This window comes from Schistocerca gregaria, chromosome 4 (genome assembly GCF_023897955.1).
Source record: "Schistocerca gregaria isolate iqSchGreg1 chromosome 4, iqSchGreg1.2, whole genome shotgun sequence".
Classification (NCBI taxonomy): domain Eukaryota; kingdom Metazoa; phylum Arthropoda; class Insecta; order Orthoptera; family Acrididae; genus Schistocerca; species Schistocerca gregaria.
Window position 1 is genome coordinate 371,310,272 of NC_064923.1, and position 17,718 is coordinate 371,327,989.

Here is a 17,718-nt window from a genome sequence, read left to right on the forward strand (position 1 = left end):
GCTCTGCAGATGACGAAGAGATTGAAGAAATGTATGATGAGATAAAAGAAATCATTCAGATAGTGAGGGCAGACGAAACTTTATACTCATTGGGATTGGAATCCGATAGTAGGAAAAGGAAAAGAAATAAAAGTAGTAAGTGAATATGGAATGGGGGTAAGGAATGAAAGAAGAAGCCGCCTGGTAGAATTTTGCACAGAGCATAACTTAATCAGAGCGATCACTTGGTTTCAGAATAATGAAAGAAGTTTGCATACCTGAAGAGGTCTGGAGATACTGGAAGGTTTCAGATAGATTACATAATGGTAAAACAGAGAATTAGGAACCAGGTTTTAAATTGTAAGACATTTCCAGTGGTAGATGTTATTGGTTATGAATTGTAGACTAAAACTGAAGAAACTCCAAAGTCGTAGGAATTTAAGGACCGAGAGATTGAAGAAATGTAGGACCGAAAGAACCAGAGGTTGTAGAGTTTCAGAGAGAGCAGTAGGGAACGATTGACAAGAATGGGGGAAAGAAATACAGTGTAAGAAGAATGGGCAGCTTTGAGAGATGAAATAATGAAGGCAGCACAGGTTCAAGTAGGTAAAAAGACGAGACTATTAGAAATCCTTGGGTAACAGGAGAGACATTGAATTTAATTGATGAAAGGAGAAAATACAAAAATGCAGTAAGTGCAGCAGGCAAAAAGGAATACAAACATCTCAAAAATGAGATCGACAGGAAGCGCAAAATGGCTAAGCAGGGATGGCTAGAGGACAAATGTGAGGATGTATAGTCTTATCTCACGAGGGGTAAGATAGATACTGGCTACAGGAAAATTAAAGAGAACTTTGGAGAAAAGAGAACCACTTGCATGAATATCAATAGGACAGATGGAAACCCAGTTCTAAGTAAAGAAGGGAAAGCAGAAAGGTGGAAGGAGTATATAGAGTGCCTACACAGGGGCGATATTCTTGAGAACAATATTATGGAAATGGAAGAGGATGTAGATGAAGATGAAATTGGAGATATTTTACTGCGTGAAGAGTTTGACAGAGCACTGAAAGACCTAAGTCGAAACAAGGCATCGGGAGTAGACAACATTCCATTAGAACTACTGACGGCCTTGGGAGAGCCAGTCCTGACAAAACTCTACGATATGGTGGGCAAGATGTATGAGACAGGCAAAATTCCCTCAGATTTCAAGAAGAATGTAATACTTCCAAGCCCAAAGAAATCAGATGTTGACAGGTGTGAAAAATGGCGAACTATTAGTTTAATAAGTCACGGTTGCAAAATACTTACACGAAAACATTACAACGAACGGAAACACTGATAGAAGCACACCTTGGGAAAGATCAGTATGGATTCCGTAGAAACGGTGAAATACGTAAGGCAATATTGTCACTACGACTATATTAGAAGACAGATTAAGTAAAGATAAAGTTACGAGTCTAGCATTTGTAGACTAAGAAAAGCTTTAGACAATGTTGACTGGAAAATTCTGTTTCAGATTCTGAAGGTGGCAGGGTTCAAATACGGGGAACGGAAATCTATTTTAAATTTATACAGAAACCAGATGCCACAGCACCAAGGTGCGTGAAAGGGAAGCAGCGGTTGGGAAGGGAGTGAGACAGGGTTGTAGCCTATCCCCCATGTTATTCAGTCTGTGTATTGAAATAGCAGTAAAGGACAGAAAAGAAAAATTTGGAGTAGGAATTAAAATCCATGGAGAAGAAATAAAAACTTCGAGGTTGACAGATGACATTGTAATTCTGTCAGAGACAGCACAGGACCTGGAAGAGCAGTTGAACGGAATGGACTTCAACAAAAGCAAAATGAGGACAATGGATGTAGTCGAGTTAAGTCGGATGATACTGAGGGAATTAGATTGGGAAATGGGACACTTAAATTAGTAAATGAGTTTTGCTATTTGGGGCACAAAATAATTGATGATGGTCGAAGTAGAGAGGACATTAAATGTAGACTGGCACTGGCAAGGAAAGTGTTTCTGAAGAAGAGAAATTTGTTTACATAGAATATTGATTTAAGTGTCAGGAAGTCTTTTCTGAAAGTATTTCTATGAAGTGTAGCCATGTATGGAAGTGAAACATGGACGATAAATATTGTAGAGACGAACAGAATAGAGGCTTTCGAAATGTGGTGCTACAGAAGAATGCTGAAGATTAAATGGATAGATCATATAACTAATGAGGAGGTACTGAAGAGAATTAGGGAGAAGAGGTTCCAGTAGGTACTTGCAGAAGCTTGCACTAGATAGGGTAGCATGGAGAGCTGCATCAAACCAGTCTCTGGACTGAAGCCCGCAACAACAGTAAACCCTACAATGAAATTCATCTTTGAGAAAAAAATAGACAATTTTATTTCCTTGACATGACCGTACATGAACTGTAAACATAATTTTGGAATGTTTAGGAAGCCCAGCGTCACACGTTCAACCGTTCACAACCAATCCAACTACACAGCCTCAACAAAACACTAAACATACTCAATTATATACAGGAACTAATCAGAAAACATGCAATACACAATAGCCAGAGATAAATGGAACACCGCCCAAACAATAAACTGAACAACAAAGAGGACGAATTTCAAAAAGATCAAACCACGGATAAATTACGAGCCAGGTAAATCAACATATGATAAACACAGAGAACACAGGGAACCAGGAACATCTTACAAAAATCGCAGCATGGCACATACTAAAATACAGCAACAAAAACATACACAACGTAAGGAATATTCCGAAGAAATCTGGACCAAAAATATAATTACACACAAAGAATACAGCACAGAAAAACCTAATCACTAAGGAAACATCCACAGACAAAATCTAAGCTGGAATATATCAGTTAAGCTGTAGTCCATGCCAGTTTTTGTAAGTCAAGCATGTAAAAATTTAAAAATAAAATATTCTGAGCCTCACTCCAACTTTTCAGTTCGTTTCATACAAGAAAACCACCACCCACACAACAAAAGATACACAGAAAAAGGAACAGTCTCTGTCAAAACCTTACAATTGAGGAGAACTACCACAGACAAAAAGCAGTGATACCAGAAAAGAAAGTATTAATAGAAAATAAAACACTATGCAACAAAACACCGTTTTCGACTCTCAGTCAAGTATACGAAGTCACATCGTCATATAAAACATACGTCAATCGTCCTCTAATAACCAAAAACATATTCTTCTCTAATCGCTCCTCCCTTTCTCTCCCCACGCCCTCCTCTCTCTCTCTCTCCTCTCTCTCTCTCTCTCTCTCTCTCTCTCTCTACACAAACACACACACACACACACACACACACACATTTAAGTGCTCCCTCAAGTGACACACACAGTATTGATTTCACCAAACTTAAAAAATTAGCGCCACACCAAACAAAAACAGAACGAAGAACAAGTAAGTGGCGACAATAACATAGTGCATCTCTATGAATATGGCGACATAAGTATTTACGCAGATACCATGTTTTGTAAAATACGAGTGAAAACAGCTGCGAGTGAAACATAAAGAAGGTATGGAAAAAAAGTGTACAAAATCGCAAAAGAAAACCCGCGAGAGATGCACAGCTGACGAAAATCAGTAAGTACAGTAACGTACACTGTCAGTGCTCACGAAGACGTATTTTATATATAAAAAAAGCCATTTCATTACGATTACTTTGCAGATGACATACTATCAAAATGATAAAAAGAATAAAGTAGACCATTTTCACAAGCAATGTAGTTTTAGGTGAGCAATCGAAACAAATTAAACAAAATGTATGCGTTATTGTTGTAGGTCTAAAATAGAAAAACAACCATGAACTTTGTGTGATATTTTACAGAAACAAATTGAGACCCACGAAAGATGAGACACAGTTGTCGAAACACTTCTTCGTACGTAGAAAAAGAGATAAATGGTATGTATTAATTGGTTATACAAAAGTAACTTTAATTGTGAAAAGGGTAAAAAACTTACCGAAATGTTTGATACAGCACTGAATGCAGTATCTCTTCAAGTCTTATTACTGTCAAACAATGTTAGTTCCCGACGTTCCCACAAGGTGACATGTTCGAATGAGTTATTTCAAACGTCATAATGGAATCGTATAACCGTGAAAGTGTGCCCAGTATTGTTTATGGCTTGGTGAATCCAAATCCTCTAATAATGTTCGGAGACAGTTCAAGACTAAATATCGCTAGCCAATACCTCAAAGACAAATTATTATTAACTGGTACAGTTGTTTCATCGAGACTGGCTGTGTACCACATGGGAAACCAAGACTGGGTCGGCAAGCAGTCTCTGAGATAGCAATTGAACATGTTCAGCACTGTTACAGAAGGTAGTCAAATTGAACATCTGTAAAACTGGAAGATATACTTCATGCAGTGCTGAATCAAACATATCCATAAATTGTTTACCTTTTATTAATTAAGGTTACTTTTGTGGAACTAATTTATAAACGGCCTGTACATTGTGTTTTGCATAATTATTAAAACCTTTAGTTCATTGCCAATTAATATTTTTATTAATAACGCAAATTATTATAATTGTGATTATTAAGTAATATTTTTGGAATGTGTTTTTTGTGATCAGAGGTAAGAAAGTGCCTGAAGCCCCAAATCTTTTTAGGCTAAATAAGCAATGAGTAAATGAATAAATAAACTGTCTGCATCCTCTCTACTTTTTCTTGATTTTGGAGAACTAAACACAGAGTCAACGTAAGCAACATAAAGGTTCAGTAATCAAGTTTGTCGTTGAAATCTGCACACTTTTAATTAGGCGCAGTTATGTCATCATCCCTTGTACTTACCGGCACCTCGCTGTCATTCTCGTGCGATGGCTGGTCTGAAGGGGCTGGCTTATCCTGGCTCATTTCCAGAGAGTTAACACTTCAGACGTCTTCTCTGCAACAGATATTCGTTTAGACCAAACAAACGTTTAGACTGTTATCGAATATGGTAAGCAGGGTAAAAATCAAGTTACAGGACTACTGAAACTCGATGTTTCAGATCAATGATAAGCTTCAGGAAAGGAGTGAGAACTGACTCTCAGAAGTGCATCCTGGAATATCTCTACATATACTTTCTTCTTTGGCTAGTCTGCTTAATATATTATTGTTTTTAACTTACTATTAAAATTTTAAGAGGCTTCTCAGTTTCATAGTTCATATGTGTTCAATATTTTCCATTTCCTAAGTCTCATTAGGATTCAGCGCTCTTTATTTAAAGCAAAATCTTTACCATGAGTAGGAGAATGTTCAACGTCACTACATATTTTTATTTAGGAAAGCTTTCTTCGCCAGACACCAATATTATGTCCCGAATACAATGGTGAAATTGTTAATATTGACAGCATAAACGTTTTCCGGATGTACAACAGATAATGTTGCAAAATAGCTGTCACAAAACTCACATTTTATCCACAGTTGCATGGACCTGGCTCTGGTTGTACTAATGGATAAACTGCTGATACGGGACGTGCTTTCAGAATGAGCTGGGTTCACATAACCGCCTGCTTAAACAGATTTAGGTTTTTCCGTGCCGCGCGTGGTTAGCCGAGCGGTCTTGGGAGCTGCAGTCGTGGACTGTGCGGCTGGTCCCGGTGGAGGTTCGAGTCCTCCCTCAGGCATGGGTGTGTGTATTTGTCCTTAGGGTAATTTAGGTTAAGTAGTGTGTATGCTTAGGGACTGCTGACCTTAGCAGTTAAGTCCCATAAGATTTCACACACATTTGAACATTTGTTTCTCCGTGCTTTACCTAAGTCGCGTAAGACCGATACAATCCTGATTCCTTCTGTTTCTTATTCCTGTAGAAAGATGTGAATGACACATCATCCGGCAGTGATTCACTATTTTGAAATTATCATTTCCCCATTGGCTACCTTTCATACTAATGCATACACATAGGCGGTTGGCCGTACTTATAAAGTTTATTTCGTCAACGAACTGCAGATCATGACCAAACTTGTGGCTGTGTCATTTAATGTAGATTAGCTTGGAACGTAGATAATGATAAAGTACTTATTTAAAACTTGACTGATATTCGCGATACAGACGTGGAGGTCAACATCCTGCAGGACGAACAATAAAACTTATTCGCTTCTGTCTGCGCGATTCCGCCTGAATGTTTTAGAGGTTTTCAGTATTTGACACATTCTGCAGTAAGTGTTTAGCTAACGTGAACCGCGTTATTCACATCGGATTTTTCTGTGCTTCTTAGTATGGCCTTGATTTCTCTTCACTGCAAGTGGACTGCATTTTGTGGCCGAAGATTTCACAGCTGTTCATTTTAAGGGCAGTTAATTAAACCCAGTCACAATTTCATGCTATAAATGACTGACGTTAAGTAATTTATGACGTACAGGTGAGACTGTGATTATCAGCTTTTCTTGACTGCGTTTTCGATATGTATATCAAGTAAATCCTGAGCGTTTATTATCTGCCGACATTTTATACAATAGTCTGAACATTAATTCTTCTTAAGTGATCTGTAGAGTAGGCACCTCGTATTCGTTACATTCAAGAGTCCCCTTCCGTTACTCATTCAACATTTTTTAGCTTTATGTTCCGAGAATCTTTAATGGAATGATAATTAAATCAACACCCTAGCTGTAAACAGACTTTGATATACATAATTGAGGACAGGCTGAAAATGTGTGCCCCGACCGGGACTCGAACCCGGGATCTCCTGCTTACCTGCTTCGAGTTCCGATCGGGCACACATTTTCAACATGTCCCCAATGATGTATATCAACGCCTGATTGCAGCTAGAGTGCCGATTTAATTATCATTTCATTCTAGAAAAGCTGCAAGGTCATCAGTGGTATGTGTTCTTTCGGGAACAGATACTATCTTTATATATACAATCTTTAATGATACCCTATTTCATACTCCCTTTCCATTACTGAATGACAATCTACACCGACCGAAAAATAAATCACGACACCAGCAAGGAACTGGCTACATAAACTTAAGTTCCTTGGTGTATTTGTACAAGATCATGTTACTCAAGTCTCACGTGTGTCGCATAAGCCTGGAGCTAGTAGAGAACGAGGTCGGGTAATAGGGACATAAGAAATTGGATACTCTTCTGTTGTGCTGTAGGAAGACTTGGCTGAAATGAAGCCGCTGTGTTTGGTTGCTGGGAGCGGTGGTCACGGGAATGTACGGTCGCAAATAGACCTGGTTCCGGACGGTCACGTGACACTACCGGAAGGCGTACTGCTCTGGTGCATAGTAGTGCGTCTGAAACAGCAATTTGGGCAACAGTTGGCACCACAGCGACTCAGCGAACCGGTACAAGTCGATCACTTCAAGGACAGCTCCGAGGTAGAAGGCATGTAGCATACATTCTATTGACCCTAGCCTATCGCCATTTGCCACTACAATGGTGTCTACCGAGAGTGGCCGGATTGGAGGTCTATCGTGTTTTATTGGAAAACCTTGGTCTGTTGTGGTGCCAATGATGACCTTGTGTTGGTTAGAATGAGACTAGCTGAGAGCCTGGAACCAGTTTTTCTGCATACTAGACACACTGTCCCTTTATCTTGAGTTATGGTCTGGTCGCGGTTTCGTATGACAGAAGGAGCACTCTCGTGCTTATCACACACACCCTGACTGCAAATTTCAACTCAGTCTGGTGATTCGACCTGCTGTGCTGCCATTCATGAACAGCATTTAAGCGGGTGTTTTCCAACATGATAACGCTCGTCCACATACCGCTGTTCTCTGCTGAGTGTCAACATGTTGCCTCGGCCTACGCGATCATCAGATCTGTCTGCACTCGAACACATATGGGACATCATCGGACGACAATTCCAGTGTTATCCACAACCAGCATTAACCGTCCGTGTATTGACGACAAAGTGCAACAGGCATGGAACTCCACCCCACAAAGTGACATCCAGTACCTATGCAAAACAATGAAAGCAGTTCTGCATGGTTGCATTCATCATTGTGACGGCTGCACCGGTTATTACTGTACCAGAATATCACATTTACAATGGCTTATCTCGAACTTACATTAACCTGTGACCTTGCAGTGTTAGTGACTTAAATGTGTTACCTAGACATATCTATTCCCGAAATCTTGTTACTCTATCTTAATTCCTGTAGGTGCTTATGATTTCGGAAAATTTTAATATTTCGTAATTTGCCAGTATTTACTTCGACGAGTGCTCTCCCTTCTTCCACATCCTTTTACATTTGTGTAGTGTTTCTCGCTATTACATAGCGATCAGAGCTTAACGTGGCTTAGCAACAGATGGTGTCTTGTGATTTGTGGAAATTTGTGATTGCTTTTAAGTATTGTAATCCATTCAGTTCAATGGTGTATTGTTTCTTTCACCATAAATCCCCAAGAGTGAACCGTGATCTCTGATTATCCCATGTGTACGCTGTGTTACAGATGTCACTCCCTAAAAAAAACACACTATGTGAGAATCTTGAGACTTGTTTAATGAACAAGTAAATGAATTACAAAGTATTTCATGAACTGACAACGAGCAAATGTGACCAACGTTATAGCGGTCATTGCGTCGCTGATTTTATTTTGCACTATCGAAAATGCAAAAAATTGTTGCAATGCATCAGCGAATGGTGCAGAATATACACGGATATAATTCACAAGTTCGTATAAACCGTCATGAACAGAAGTTGTACGATGGTTTAGAGGTGCTTGAAGGTGGCATCGGTCACATTCCTTCAGAAGCACCCACTCTTTAGATAACAGTAGATAACCATTTCTTATCTTCTAAATGCTTCTCCAGATGCTGGTACACCTTATCTTCGGTCTCGTATCTCCTTATACAAGGCGTGTAATTTGAAGATAATGCGCTTAGTCATTACCTTTCGAGCTTTGATCATCAATAAATGTTTTCCACTGTAATAGTACTCCGGTCTGTTGTTGGTCACCAGTCCACTTTGTTTACGTCAGTTCACAGGCACGTATGTGGCGCGCCTGGACGGGTCTTATCGCCAGATAAAGTGAGTAGAAAATGATTGAATAGTGACTTAGGAAAACGAGAGTCATGTCTGTAAACTGTTTTAATTTTCCAAATTCAAATAACTTCCGGGAATTCAGCCAGGTAAAACTTTCAGCGCCGATATTTCGGCAGGAAAACTCCCCGCCATTTTTAAGGAAACTGCAACGGACATGCGACATACGTGCAAATTTAAAAATTCGGTTCTCGGACTGATGCAAGAAAGATAACACACACACTGAACACTAGCGCCACCAAAGATGACCAAAGTTCGAGCTATCGATAGAGATTACGAACTCGCAGGTAAGACCTCCATCCAAGTTAACGAGGTTGCTTGTTAATTTAATCTCAACTGCCTCCTTAATAACACTGTCCCAATAGCTGGACGAGCATGCCAATATCTCGGTGTTATTATATAACATGGGATGACCAGTACCCATGCACTGTTCGACAATAGCAGATCTTCTTGGCTGCTGTAATCGTGTGTGTCGTTTATGCTCAGTACATCGATCCTCCACGATCCTGACAGTTTGACCAATATATGCCACGCCGCAGCTACAAGGAATGCGATATGCACCCTCCGTACACAGACAGAGATCATCCGTAACAGAATTCAAAAGCGCTCTAATTTTAGATGGAGGTCGGAAAACACATTTCACATCGTATTTCCGTAAAATACGACCGATCTTGTTGGAAGTTCACGGAGAGAAACCCACACTCACACCAGCCATGCTTGCCCATACCAAACGCATACATGCTCCCAATACATGTATCAGTAAAAATAAACTGATCTGATGTTGCAATAGGTTTCTTAAAAGTACTATAGGATTTCTAAATTGGTTCTCTGCTCTACATTTGGAAAGAGTAAGAGTACTGTACGATATGCTAGAGACAAGAGCAAATATTACTGCAAGACAGAGTTCACTGCGATGTATTAAGAAGCACTAATCATGACACACTTAAACTACGATCTGGCCTGTAGCAGTAGTTGCCATGGCTAGTTGTCAGAGATCGCCGAAACACACAGACATCCCACGTGCTCATGTCGCGATATCCACATGGAGCATGCCAACCCCATCATACACCACTTGCGCCAGTGCTCAGAGGTCAGTGTGGGTGCCAGAGTGAACCATCCTTCGCCGCAGTGGGTATTCGGGGGTGACTGCAGTGGTAGGAATTGAATGTTACCAATACGTCCAGTGAAAACACCCATCATTTTGAATTGTCTCTCACACAACTCACATGTCGGCTTGTATCACAACCATCCAGCACACCGGTGAGCTTGCTAGCCTCTCTCCTGTGGGCAAGATCAGACAGGACGCATTCTTTGTGCCCATCACAGGCTGACCTAATATGTTACTTCTAGTTGCCAACTCCTCGAAACAACCGCTACAACCACCCACAGTGCACATCAAAACAAGCAGCTACAGCTTAGATGTTGTCTAACAAATTCCATCCAAACATAGACCTATCATTTAAACAACCCACTTTACCCAATCCGAGACAGTTTTCACATCACTAGAGTGTCATTGCTTGTTGTGAAAATCCTTTAACGTTAAAGAACAGTCAACATTTCTTCTAAACATTTTCTCATCAGGTTGGAAAAAATGTTTTCTTATCTGTTACGTCGTGTATCACAGGACAAGTGTATTCAACTAACTTTTGTCTCGCGTCGTATGATGCCTCCTCACTTTTGAACCATCTCTTAACGTAACCAAATGAATCGCCACATCCAAAATTTCTTAAAGTAATGCCACAAGGAAGCTGTAAGTATCAGGTTTATACCGTGTATCACTTTATAAATTCGGTAATCCAGCTGATTTTATTAAGATGCTTGTCTCCCCCAAAGTACGCTGAAGACTGAAACTTCAAAAAAAGATATCGCCGCAACGAAAAAAACGCCAGTTATTGGTCCACGTCAAGAATGATACCTGTCGTACCGTAGCCATCGCTTCCACCCACCACACTACACGACGTTGATATCAAACTTATAGACTAGTTAATTAGATCGATCATGAGAGTAACTTTGCATGGCAAGTAATTTTCCTCTAGCGGTCGGATTACACTCACTGTGTAGTTCAAATGGGAATCGCTGCAGGGTCGACGATCTTCTTTTCGAGGAACACTATTGAGAACTGACATTTGAAGCTGACCGCTGATGGTTTTCACCACCAGCAACATATATTTTACGTAAGGACAGCGCTATTAAAGACACTATCACAATGATTGTGTTACTGTCAGCTGCATAAAAAATCAGTCTTTGTTCTACAGGCACATGTAAGAGTCGCTGATAGTGTTATGTTTCCTGTAGAAATATTCTCTGTAATTTTGAATCAAATCTCTCTATTGAACTACATCGGGTCTTACAGAGATGTATTTTAACGATTACAGCCATTAGTGAATCACATTCATGGCACACTCATATCTCAAAATGAGTCACCTTTCTTGAAACTATCTGCTACAATAAAACTCCAACATGGATTCAAACAGCTCCTATGCATCTTATAACTTCTCCTCAGTCTTTTCAGTTCTGTCTAGGCAATTGTTTAAATGTAAGACATGCTGCGACCTGTGGAGAAACCGGGTGAGCTGAGTTAATATGACTGGACCATCTTTTTTGACCATTTTGTGGTTGCGGTGATAACTTTCACCCAAATTTCAATCTTTCACCTATTCAGGGAGTGTAAACCATCGTAATAAAATCAGATGTGTTACTCAATTTATAAAATTATGTGAAGTATAAACCTGATATTTGCAACTTCTATGTGCTGTTACCTTAAGATACTCTGTATATGGCGAGGCATTTAGTTACAAGAGAGATCTCGAAAATGAGAAGCCATCCTGTGACAATGGGAGATCTTAAAACTCCTTCATGAGTCAAAGATGAGTTGAATATTCTGATCCTGTGGTACATGATGTAACAGATAAGAAAAGATTTTTTCCTACCTGATAAGAATACACTTAGAGGAAATGTAGCCTATGCAATACCGTTACAAGAGTTTCACCACAAGCAATGATACTTCAATGATGTGAAAAAACGTGTATGTCTCGATTTCTTCTGTCTTCAAAAATAGCTTGTATGAAAAGGAAAAATATTTTCTTCACATGAGAAATTCGAGGTGTGTGGTTATTGGGGAAAGTGCGTTGTTAAACTGGTGGGAATATGTTGGGGTGGAATTAGTTAGATGCACTGTATACATCCAAGCATCAGCTGCTTGTTTTGCAGTGTACTTTGGCTGGTTGCAGCGGCTGTCAGGTGGAGTCGGCAACAGGAAGTAATGCATTAGCTAAGTCTGTGATGGGTACAAAGAATGCGCCGACCTGACTGATCTTGCCCATGACAGTGCTGCCTGGTGAGGTGAGCAGGGTGCTGGGAGAGTGCAAACTGGATGTGTGTTGTGTGAGAGAAAATTCAAAATAATGGGGGCTGGGTGTATTGATAACATCTAAATTCTTACCACTCCACTCATCTGTGCACGCCATCAATGGCTGGATGTGGTGCACTCTGGCATCCACATGCATCTATGACTGCGGCTGTATTTGCAGCGGTAATTTGCAGTGATCTCCAAACATTGGCATTGGTCATGTATTAGAGGGTTGGTATACTGTGTGTGGACCTTGGGACAGAAGTGCACAAAATTTATGTGTGTTTCAAAGATCTCCAACATCTAGCCATGGCATCTTACTGCCAAGGGCTGGATTGTGGCTTAAGTGTGTTGTGTTTAGAGCTTCTCAGTACATTGCAGTGGACTCTGTCTTGCAGTAGTATTTGCTGTTGTCTCTATCCTATCACACAGTAAATGTTTACCCCTTCTGAATGTAGTGGAGGGAAGCAATTTAGGAATTCTATAGTACTTTTAGAAACCCAATCTCAATGTAAAACTCCCAATTGATCAATTTATTGTTTCTGACAGTTGATTTGCGGGCACACATCCTTTTGGTACAGGCAGACATGGCTTGCACGGGTATGGCTGGTGCAGATGTGGCTCAACTTGTAGTAGGCAAACTGGTGTGCCTCGCGATCGCTAGTTTGTGTGATCGATAGGATATTTTTTCATCAGATATGTTTAGATGAAAATAGTGCTTGAGGTAGATATTTGTGCTCTTAAACGTTGGTGTATGCAACTCAGATATATTTAGTTCAACGATGTACTTGTAGTGGAAATGTGATTACTTGTTTTTCATGATGCATGTGTGTGATACTCAAACGCTGAAAATATGTTCTATTGCGGAGAAGGGTCACCGTAAAGTGGAGGCGAGTGTTACAAGCGATCTATTTGACTTCTGTAAATTGCTAAACAATTAATTTGATAGGATGGTGACCAATGGCTTATTTCACTCTATTTTTGATATTGAAATTCTGTCAGCTTGCCGTTTGTCTCCAGCATTAGCCCATGGGAACACTCTGTTCTGAGGAGAGATGAAAACCTCTGTCTGCATGATTCAGGACGCTGGTTCACACAAACAGGTGGTCGTCTCTTGAGAAAGAGACAGAAAGCGAAGCGAGATTGGAATTTCCTGATCAACAGAATGCTGCCACTTGATACTTTGTTTGGGGGCCACAAGATCAGAGGAGTCTGATATGCAGTTTGTGGTCAGTGGGTTTTAGCAATGTGGCCTGTAATTAGAACCTTCTTGTCAGTGCCTTGATGAAGACATGTGTGGGAGACCCCAAAAAGTGGCTTCTATACTGCACCGCATTCGGTTCATTATCTTTTTCAGGGTTTAACTGTCACTGCAATATGATCTGTACAAAATCGTTTGCCACTGACATTCTATTAATTTTCCCATCTGCAGAAAGTGGGGGCTGGTTTCTAAGTATGTCATGAACTTTTAGATATGTAATTGTTCTGATTTTCCCCTCTGTGCTTAGACACCAGTGGGGTTCGAAAAGTAAGCAAAATAAAAAATAAGAGCCTTAACATCCCTGACTACAGCAGATATAGAGGAAACCCACTAACATTTCCATGGATGCTCAAAATAAATAAAAAAATAGCCACAAGTGTTTACATATTCCATACTGCAATCGATTTCCTGACAAATTCTTTAAATAAACTATATCCCATACGCCGGCCGCGGTGGTCTAGCGGTTCTAGGCGCTCAGTCCGGAACCGCGCGGCTGCTACGGTCGCAGGTTCGAATCCTGCCTCGGGCATGGATGTGGGTGATGTCTTAGGTTAGTTAGGTTTAAGTAGTTCTAAGTTCTAGGGGACTGATGACCACAGCTGTTAAATCCCATAGTGCTCAGTGCCATTTGAACCATTTATATCCCATACACCACCTTGTATCCTAATACATTCCTTATAAACAGTATTCGATACACTGCAGTCAATTTCCTAAGAAATTCTTTAACTAAATAAATAAACTATATTCTACACACCACCTTGTACCCTATGAACTGTTTAAATATACAAAATTCTATACACTGTCGGAATTGTTTAAATAAGATTCCATACACTGCAATCGATTTCCCACCAAATGGCCAATCAACTTTCAGTTTCCCGCCAATTTCCATGTGGGTGAGTGGAGTGAGTGGATTAGGAGGTTTCCCAGAAGAAGGGGACAGGTTAATTAATTGATCAATTTAACTAATTAGTCTGTCAAATTTATATCAAAAGTGTGCTTGCATCTGTGAGAGGAGTTCCCTGTGGGATGGGGAGGGGGAGGAGGAGGAGTGGGAGGGGTGGGGGTGATATTGTAAACCAATTAATTAAACAATAGTTTATGGACCTGTTAATCAAAAGAACGTATTATCCCATGTGGTCATAATCCTCTTAGCAGAGGAATTGGTTAAGGACTAGTCAATCAAACGAGAACAATAGATTTGCCCCTAAATGTATGCTTACCCCTGAATGTAGGCAAACCGCGCTAGATAATTATGTTGATACCCCTGTTGCCTCACTACTAGGGCCTGTGTACTCGCATGTCACAGCTCTACTGATCGACGTTGGAACAATAACCTACCCACCACCCACATATTGCTTCCCAAGCAGTGAACCCTTGATTCAGCCTAGCAGATGGATGTCAGAATGTGCAAAATCTGGACTGTAGGGTGGGTGAAGAACAAAGGGTGTGTAGTGTTGTGTGTGCCTTGCATTGTCGTAGAGAAGGAGAGGATAGCACAATATACTACAGATTGATTGTTGCACAATGAGGAACAACATCAAACAGAATAACACAGAAGTTTATCGTCATTACTTTACTGGCTGTGGATACAGCTTTGAACTTTTTCTTTAGAGACGAGGTGGTGTGGTTCCACACCATGGATTCTCGTTTTGTGTCCGCTTCTAAGTGATGAATCTACGTCTCCTTGTCTGTGACGATGTTAGACAAAAACTGTCACTATCAGCCTCGTAACTCACAAGGAATTCCATACAGATGGTCCTTCATCGCTTTTTACGGTTTTTTGTTGGGCGGAGAGAAATCCAGCGGGCACACACCTTTCACTGCCCCAACTGATGGATGAATGTGTCACCACTATCAACAGAGACCTCCAGCTGATCAGCGAGGTGTTTGATTGTGATCTGTGGAGCACCTCGAACGAGTCTGTCCACACGTTCTAACACTGCGGGAGTCTCAGCTTTTAGGGGCCGGCTGGCGCACGGGACGTCGGACAGGTTTACGTGACTCTGTTGCGATGAAGGCAGACGCCTCCCACAACGACTCACAGTACTTATGTTCACTACCAAACACTCTGCTTGCAACACAACTTCGTTACAGACGCCATCTTTTGGGCTGGTATTCCAAGACGCTTGACTGGTGACTTGACTCAAATTCCAACAAATTAATTTACTCAATAGCCTACACTGCAGCGAAAGATATAGACTACTGTGATTTGAAATGGAAAATTTTCGCTAGCTATCATTCAGTTTATCCGCTCTACTATTCCATCAGCTTACTCATTATCTGGTTACATTTCAAGAAGCTGATTTACTTGTTTTAAATTCAAACAGTTTTTCTTGTGACATTTTTTAATTAACTCTAAAAGTAGCTTGTAACACAAGAAATTGGCATTATAAATTTCCATGCGTTATAGACACAAATACAAACTTTACAACGGACCACTTCTACAACAAAAGAATTTTATGGAAACGTCAGATGCGTAATACATATCCCAGCGAAGGTCAGTTCCAGTGGAGACTGAAACGTTGGCACATTTTATAATGTGACACGGCCAACAACAACGAAGAACCTCACGGGATAGACGATAACAATAAGTTTCCTGATAGCAGCCTCAATTTTATTTCTGCTACGCGTTTCAGAGGTATAAACTTCAACCACCCGGTGGATTTAAGTGAATCAGTACGACGTTTACAACATGTGTTAATTCATATAAATCTACCCAAGGATGGAGGTTTAAACTTTTAAAATAAATTGAAGCTGGTAACAGTAAAGTCGCTAAACGATTTCGATAACACTCGCGGTAAAGTATACTATAAAACGTTCGAAATTAAATTTTATGGAATTTGACCACGGCTACGAAAGCCTATGAGCTTTCATTTTTGAAAACAAACATTCATTGTTTTGCCTCTAAACCCGGTGTAGCCATCTCAATGCTTTTTCTGGGAACTCGTTTTTACGTATTTCTCTGTATTCTATTTACGAACCTCTTGTGCACAGTATAGTTTCATTCATTTGCGTTCAATAGCGTTGACAGAATTTTGTTTATCCCTTGATGCAAAGCGTTTTCAATATTAACTACTAACATTAAGGAATCATAATGTAACAGCTATTACATAACCTTTTCTCTATTTGACAGTCTAGATCACAGACACTATTCGAGCCGGTATACGCAAGGATTTTAGCAAGAAAGGTTAATTAACTACTCAGGCATTGAGAAGCCGTAGCTATAATGTCAGGGCCGCTTCAAGAACATTTTTCCACAGAAGCGATATATCATTTGACAGTCACCCCCTCTATTTTTCAATACAAGCGACATATTATTTGGAGTTTCCTCCTCCTTTCCCTCCTTATTCTTTAGCTGCCCTTACTTGGGCCCCTGATAAGACATCCAAAAATAAATCTAAATCTAATGAGCTACTAATTATGATTCTCTCCTAGTTCAAATTTCACACTAATGATGCACTCTTGTCAGCTTGGCACTCCAAACGACAGCTAGTGCCGCTTGGGCCTTAAAGCTGTTCGGTGTAAAGTCTTTCCGTCGGCTCTCAAAACAGTTTAATAAGATGAAAAGTACTTGTTGTCTATATAATAACAACGCGTGGCTCGGTTGCTCGACAGGCAGCTTAACCGTCAGACTAGAAATCCAAAACTTCGATCCCCAATCAATCCTATGATTTTTCGTGTCACTTATCACTTCCTTCAGCTGTGGCTGTAATTTGTCCATACGAAAAACTCGATGTGGTTCGTGGTCCCTTTTAGAACTGGTTTGGTTAGTCACCTCAAAGGTCAAGGGAATGCACTGGCATACGACCTTTGACAGTATCATGGGTAGTAAAGTACTGTGGTTTTCCAAACAACAGTGAGGGTGAAGACTGCTTTACCTTACTAGAGAAACGTAAACACACCCAGCTTGTCACATAATTTCATATCCGTTTCCGAACAATGTTGTATTTTTCGTTTATCCTCACTAATTTGTGTAATCTCTCTTAGCAAGATATGAATGCCTCGTTTTTCAGCCAGTCAAAGACACTATTTTCCGATATATTGCTGCGTCCTTCGGCAGATACGGCATACAGCCGTACATACAGAGGGCGCCAAAGGTGCCAGAGAGGGTGCACATAACAGA

General features: G+C 40.4%; 1 protein-coding gene across 1 annotated transcript in view; it reads right to left on the reverse strand.

Annotated features, from left to right (window-relative positions):
- LOC126267076 (proton-coupled amino acid transporter-like protein CG1139) overlaps window positions 1-17,718 on the reverse strand; it is a 111,220-nt gene that overhangs the window by 72,729 nt on the left and 20,773 nt on the right. Inside the window, exon 2 of the mRNA XM_049971937.1 lies at window positions 4,801-4,894. Coding sequence (XP_049827894.1) covers window positions 4,801-4,863 — 63 coding nt within the window. The 5' untranslated portion in view covers window positions 4,864-4,894. The remainder of the gene's footprint in view (window positions 1-4,800; window positions 4,895-17,718) is intronic.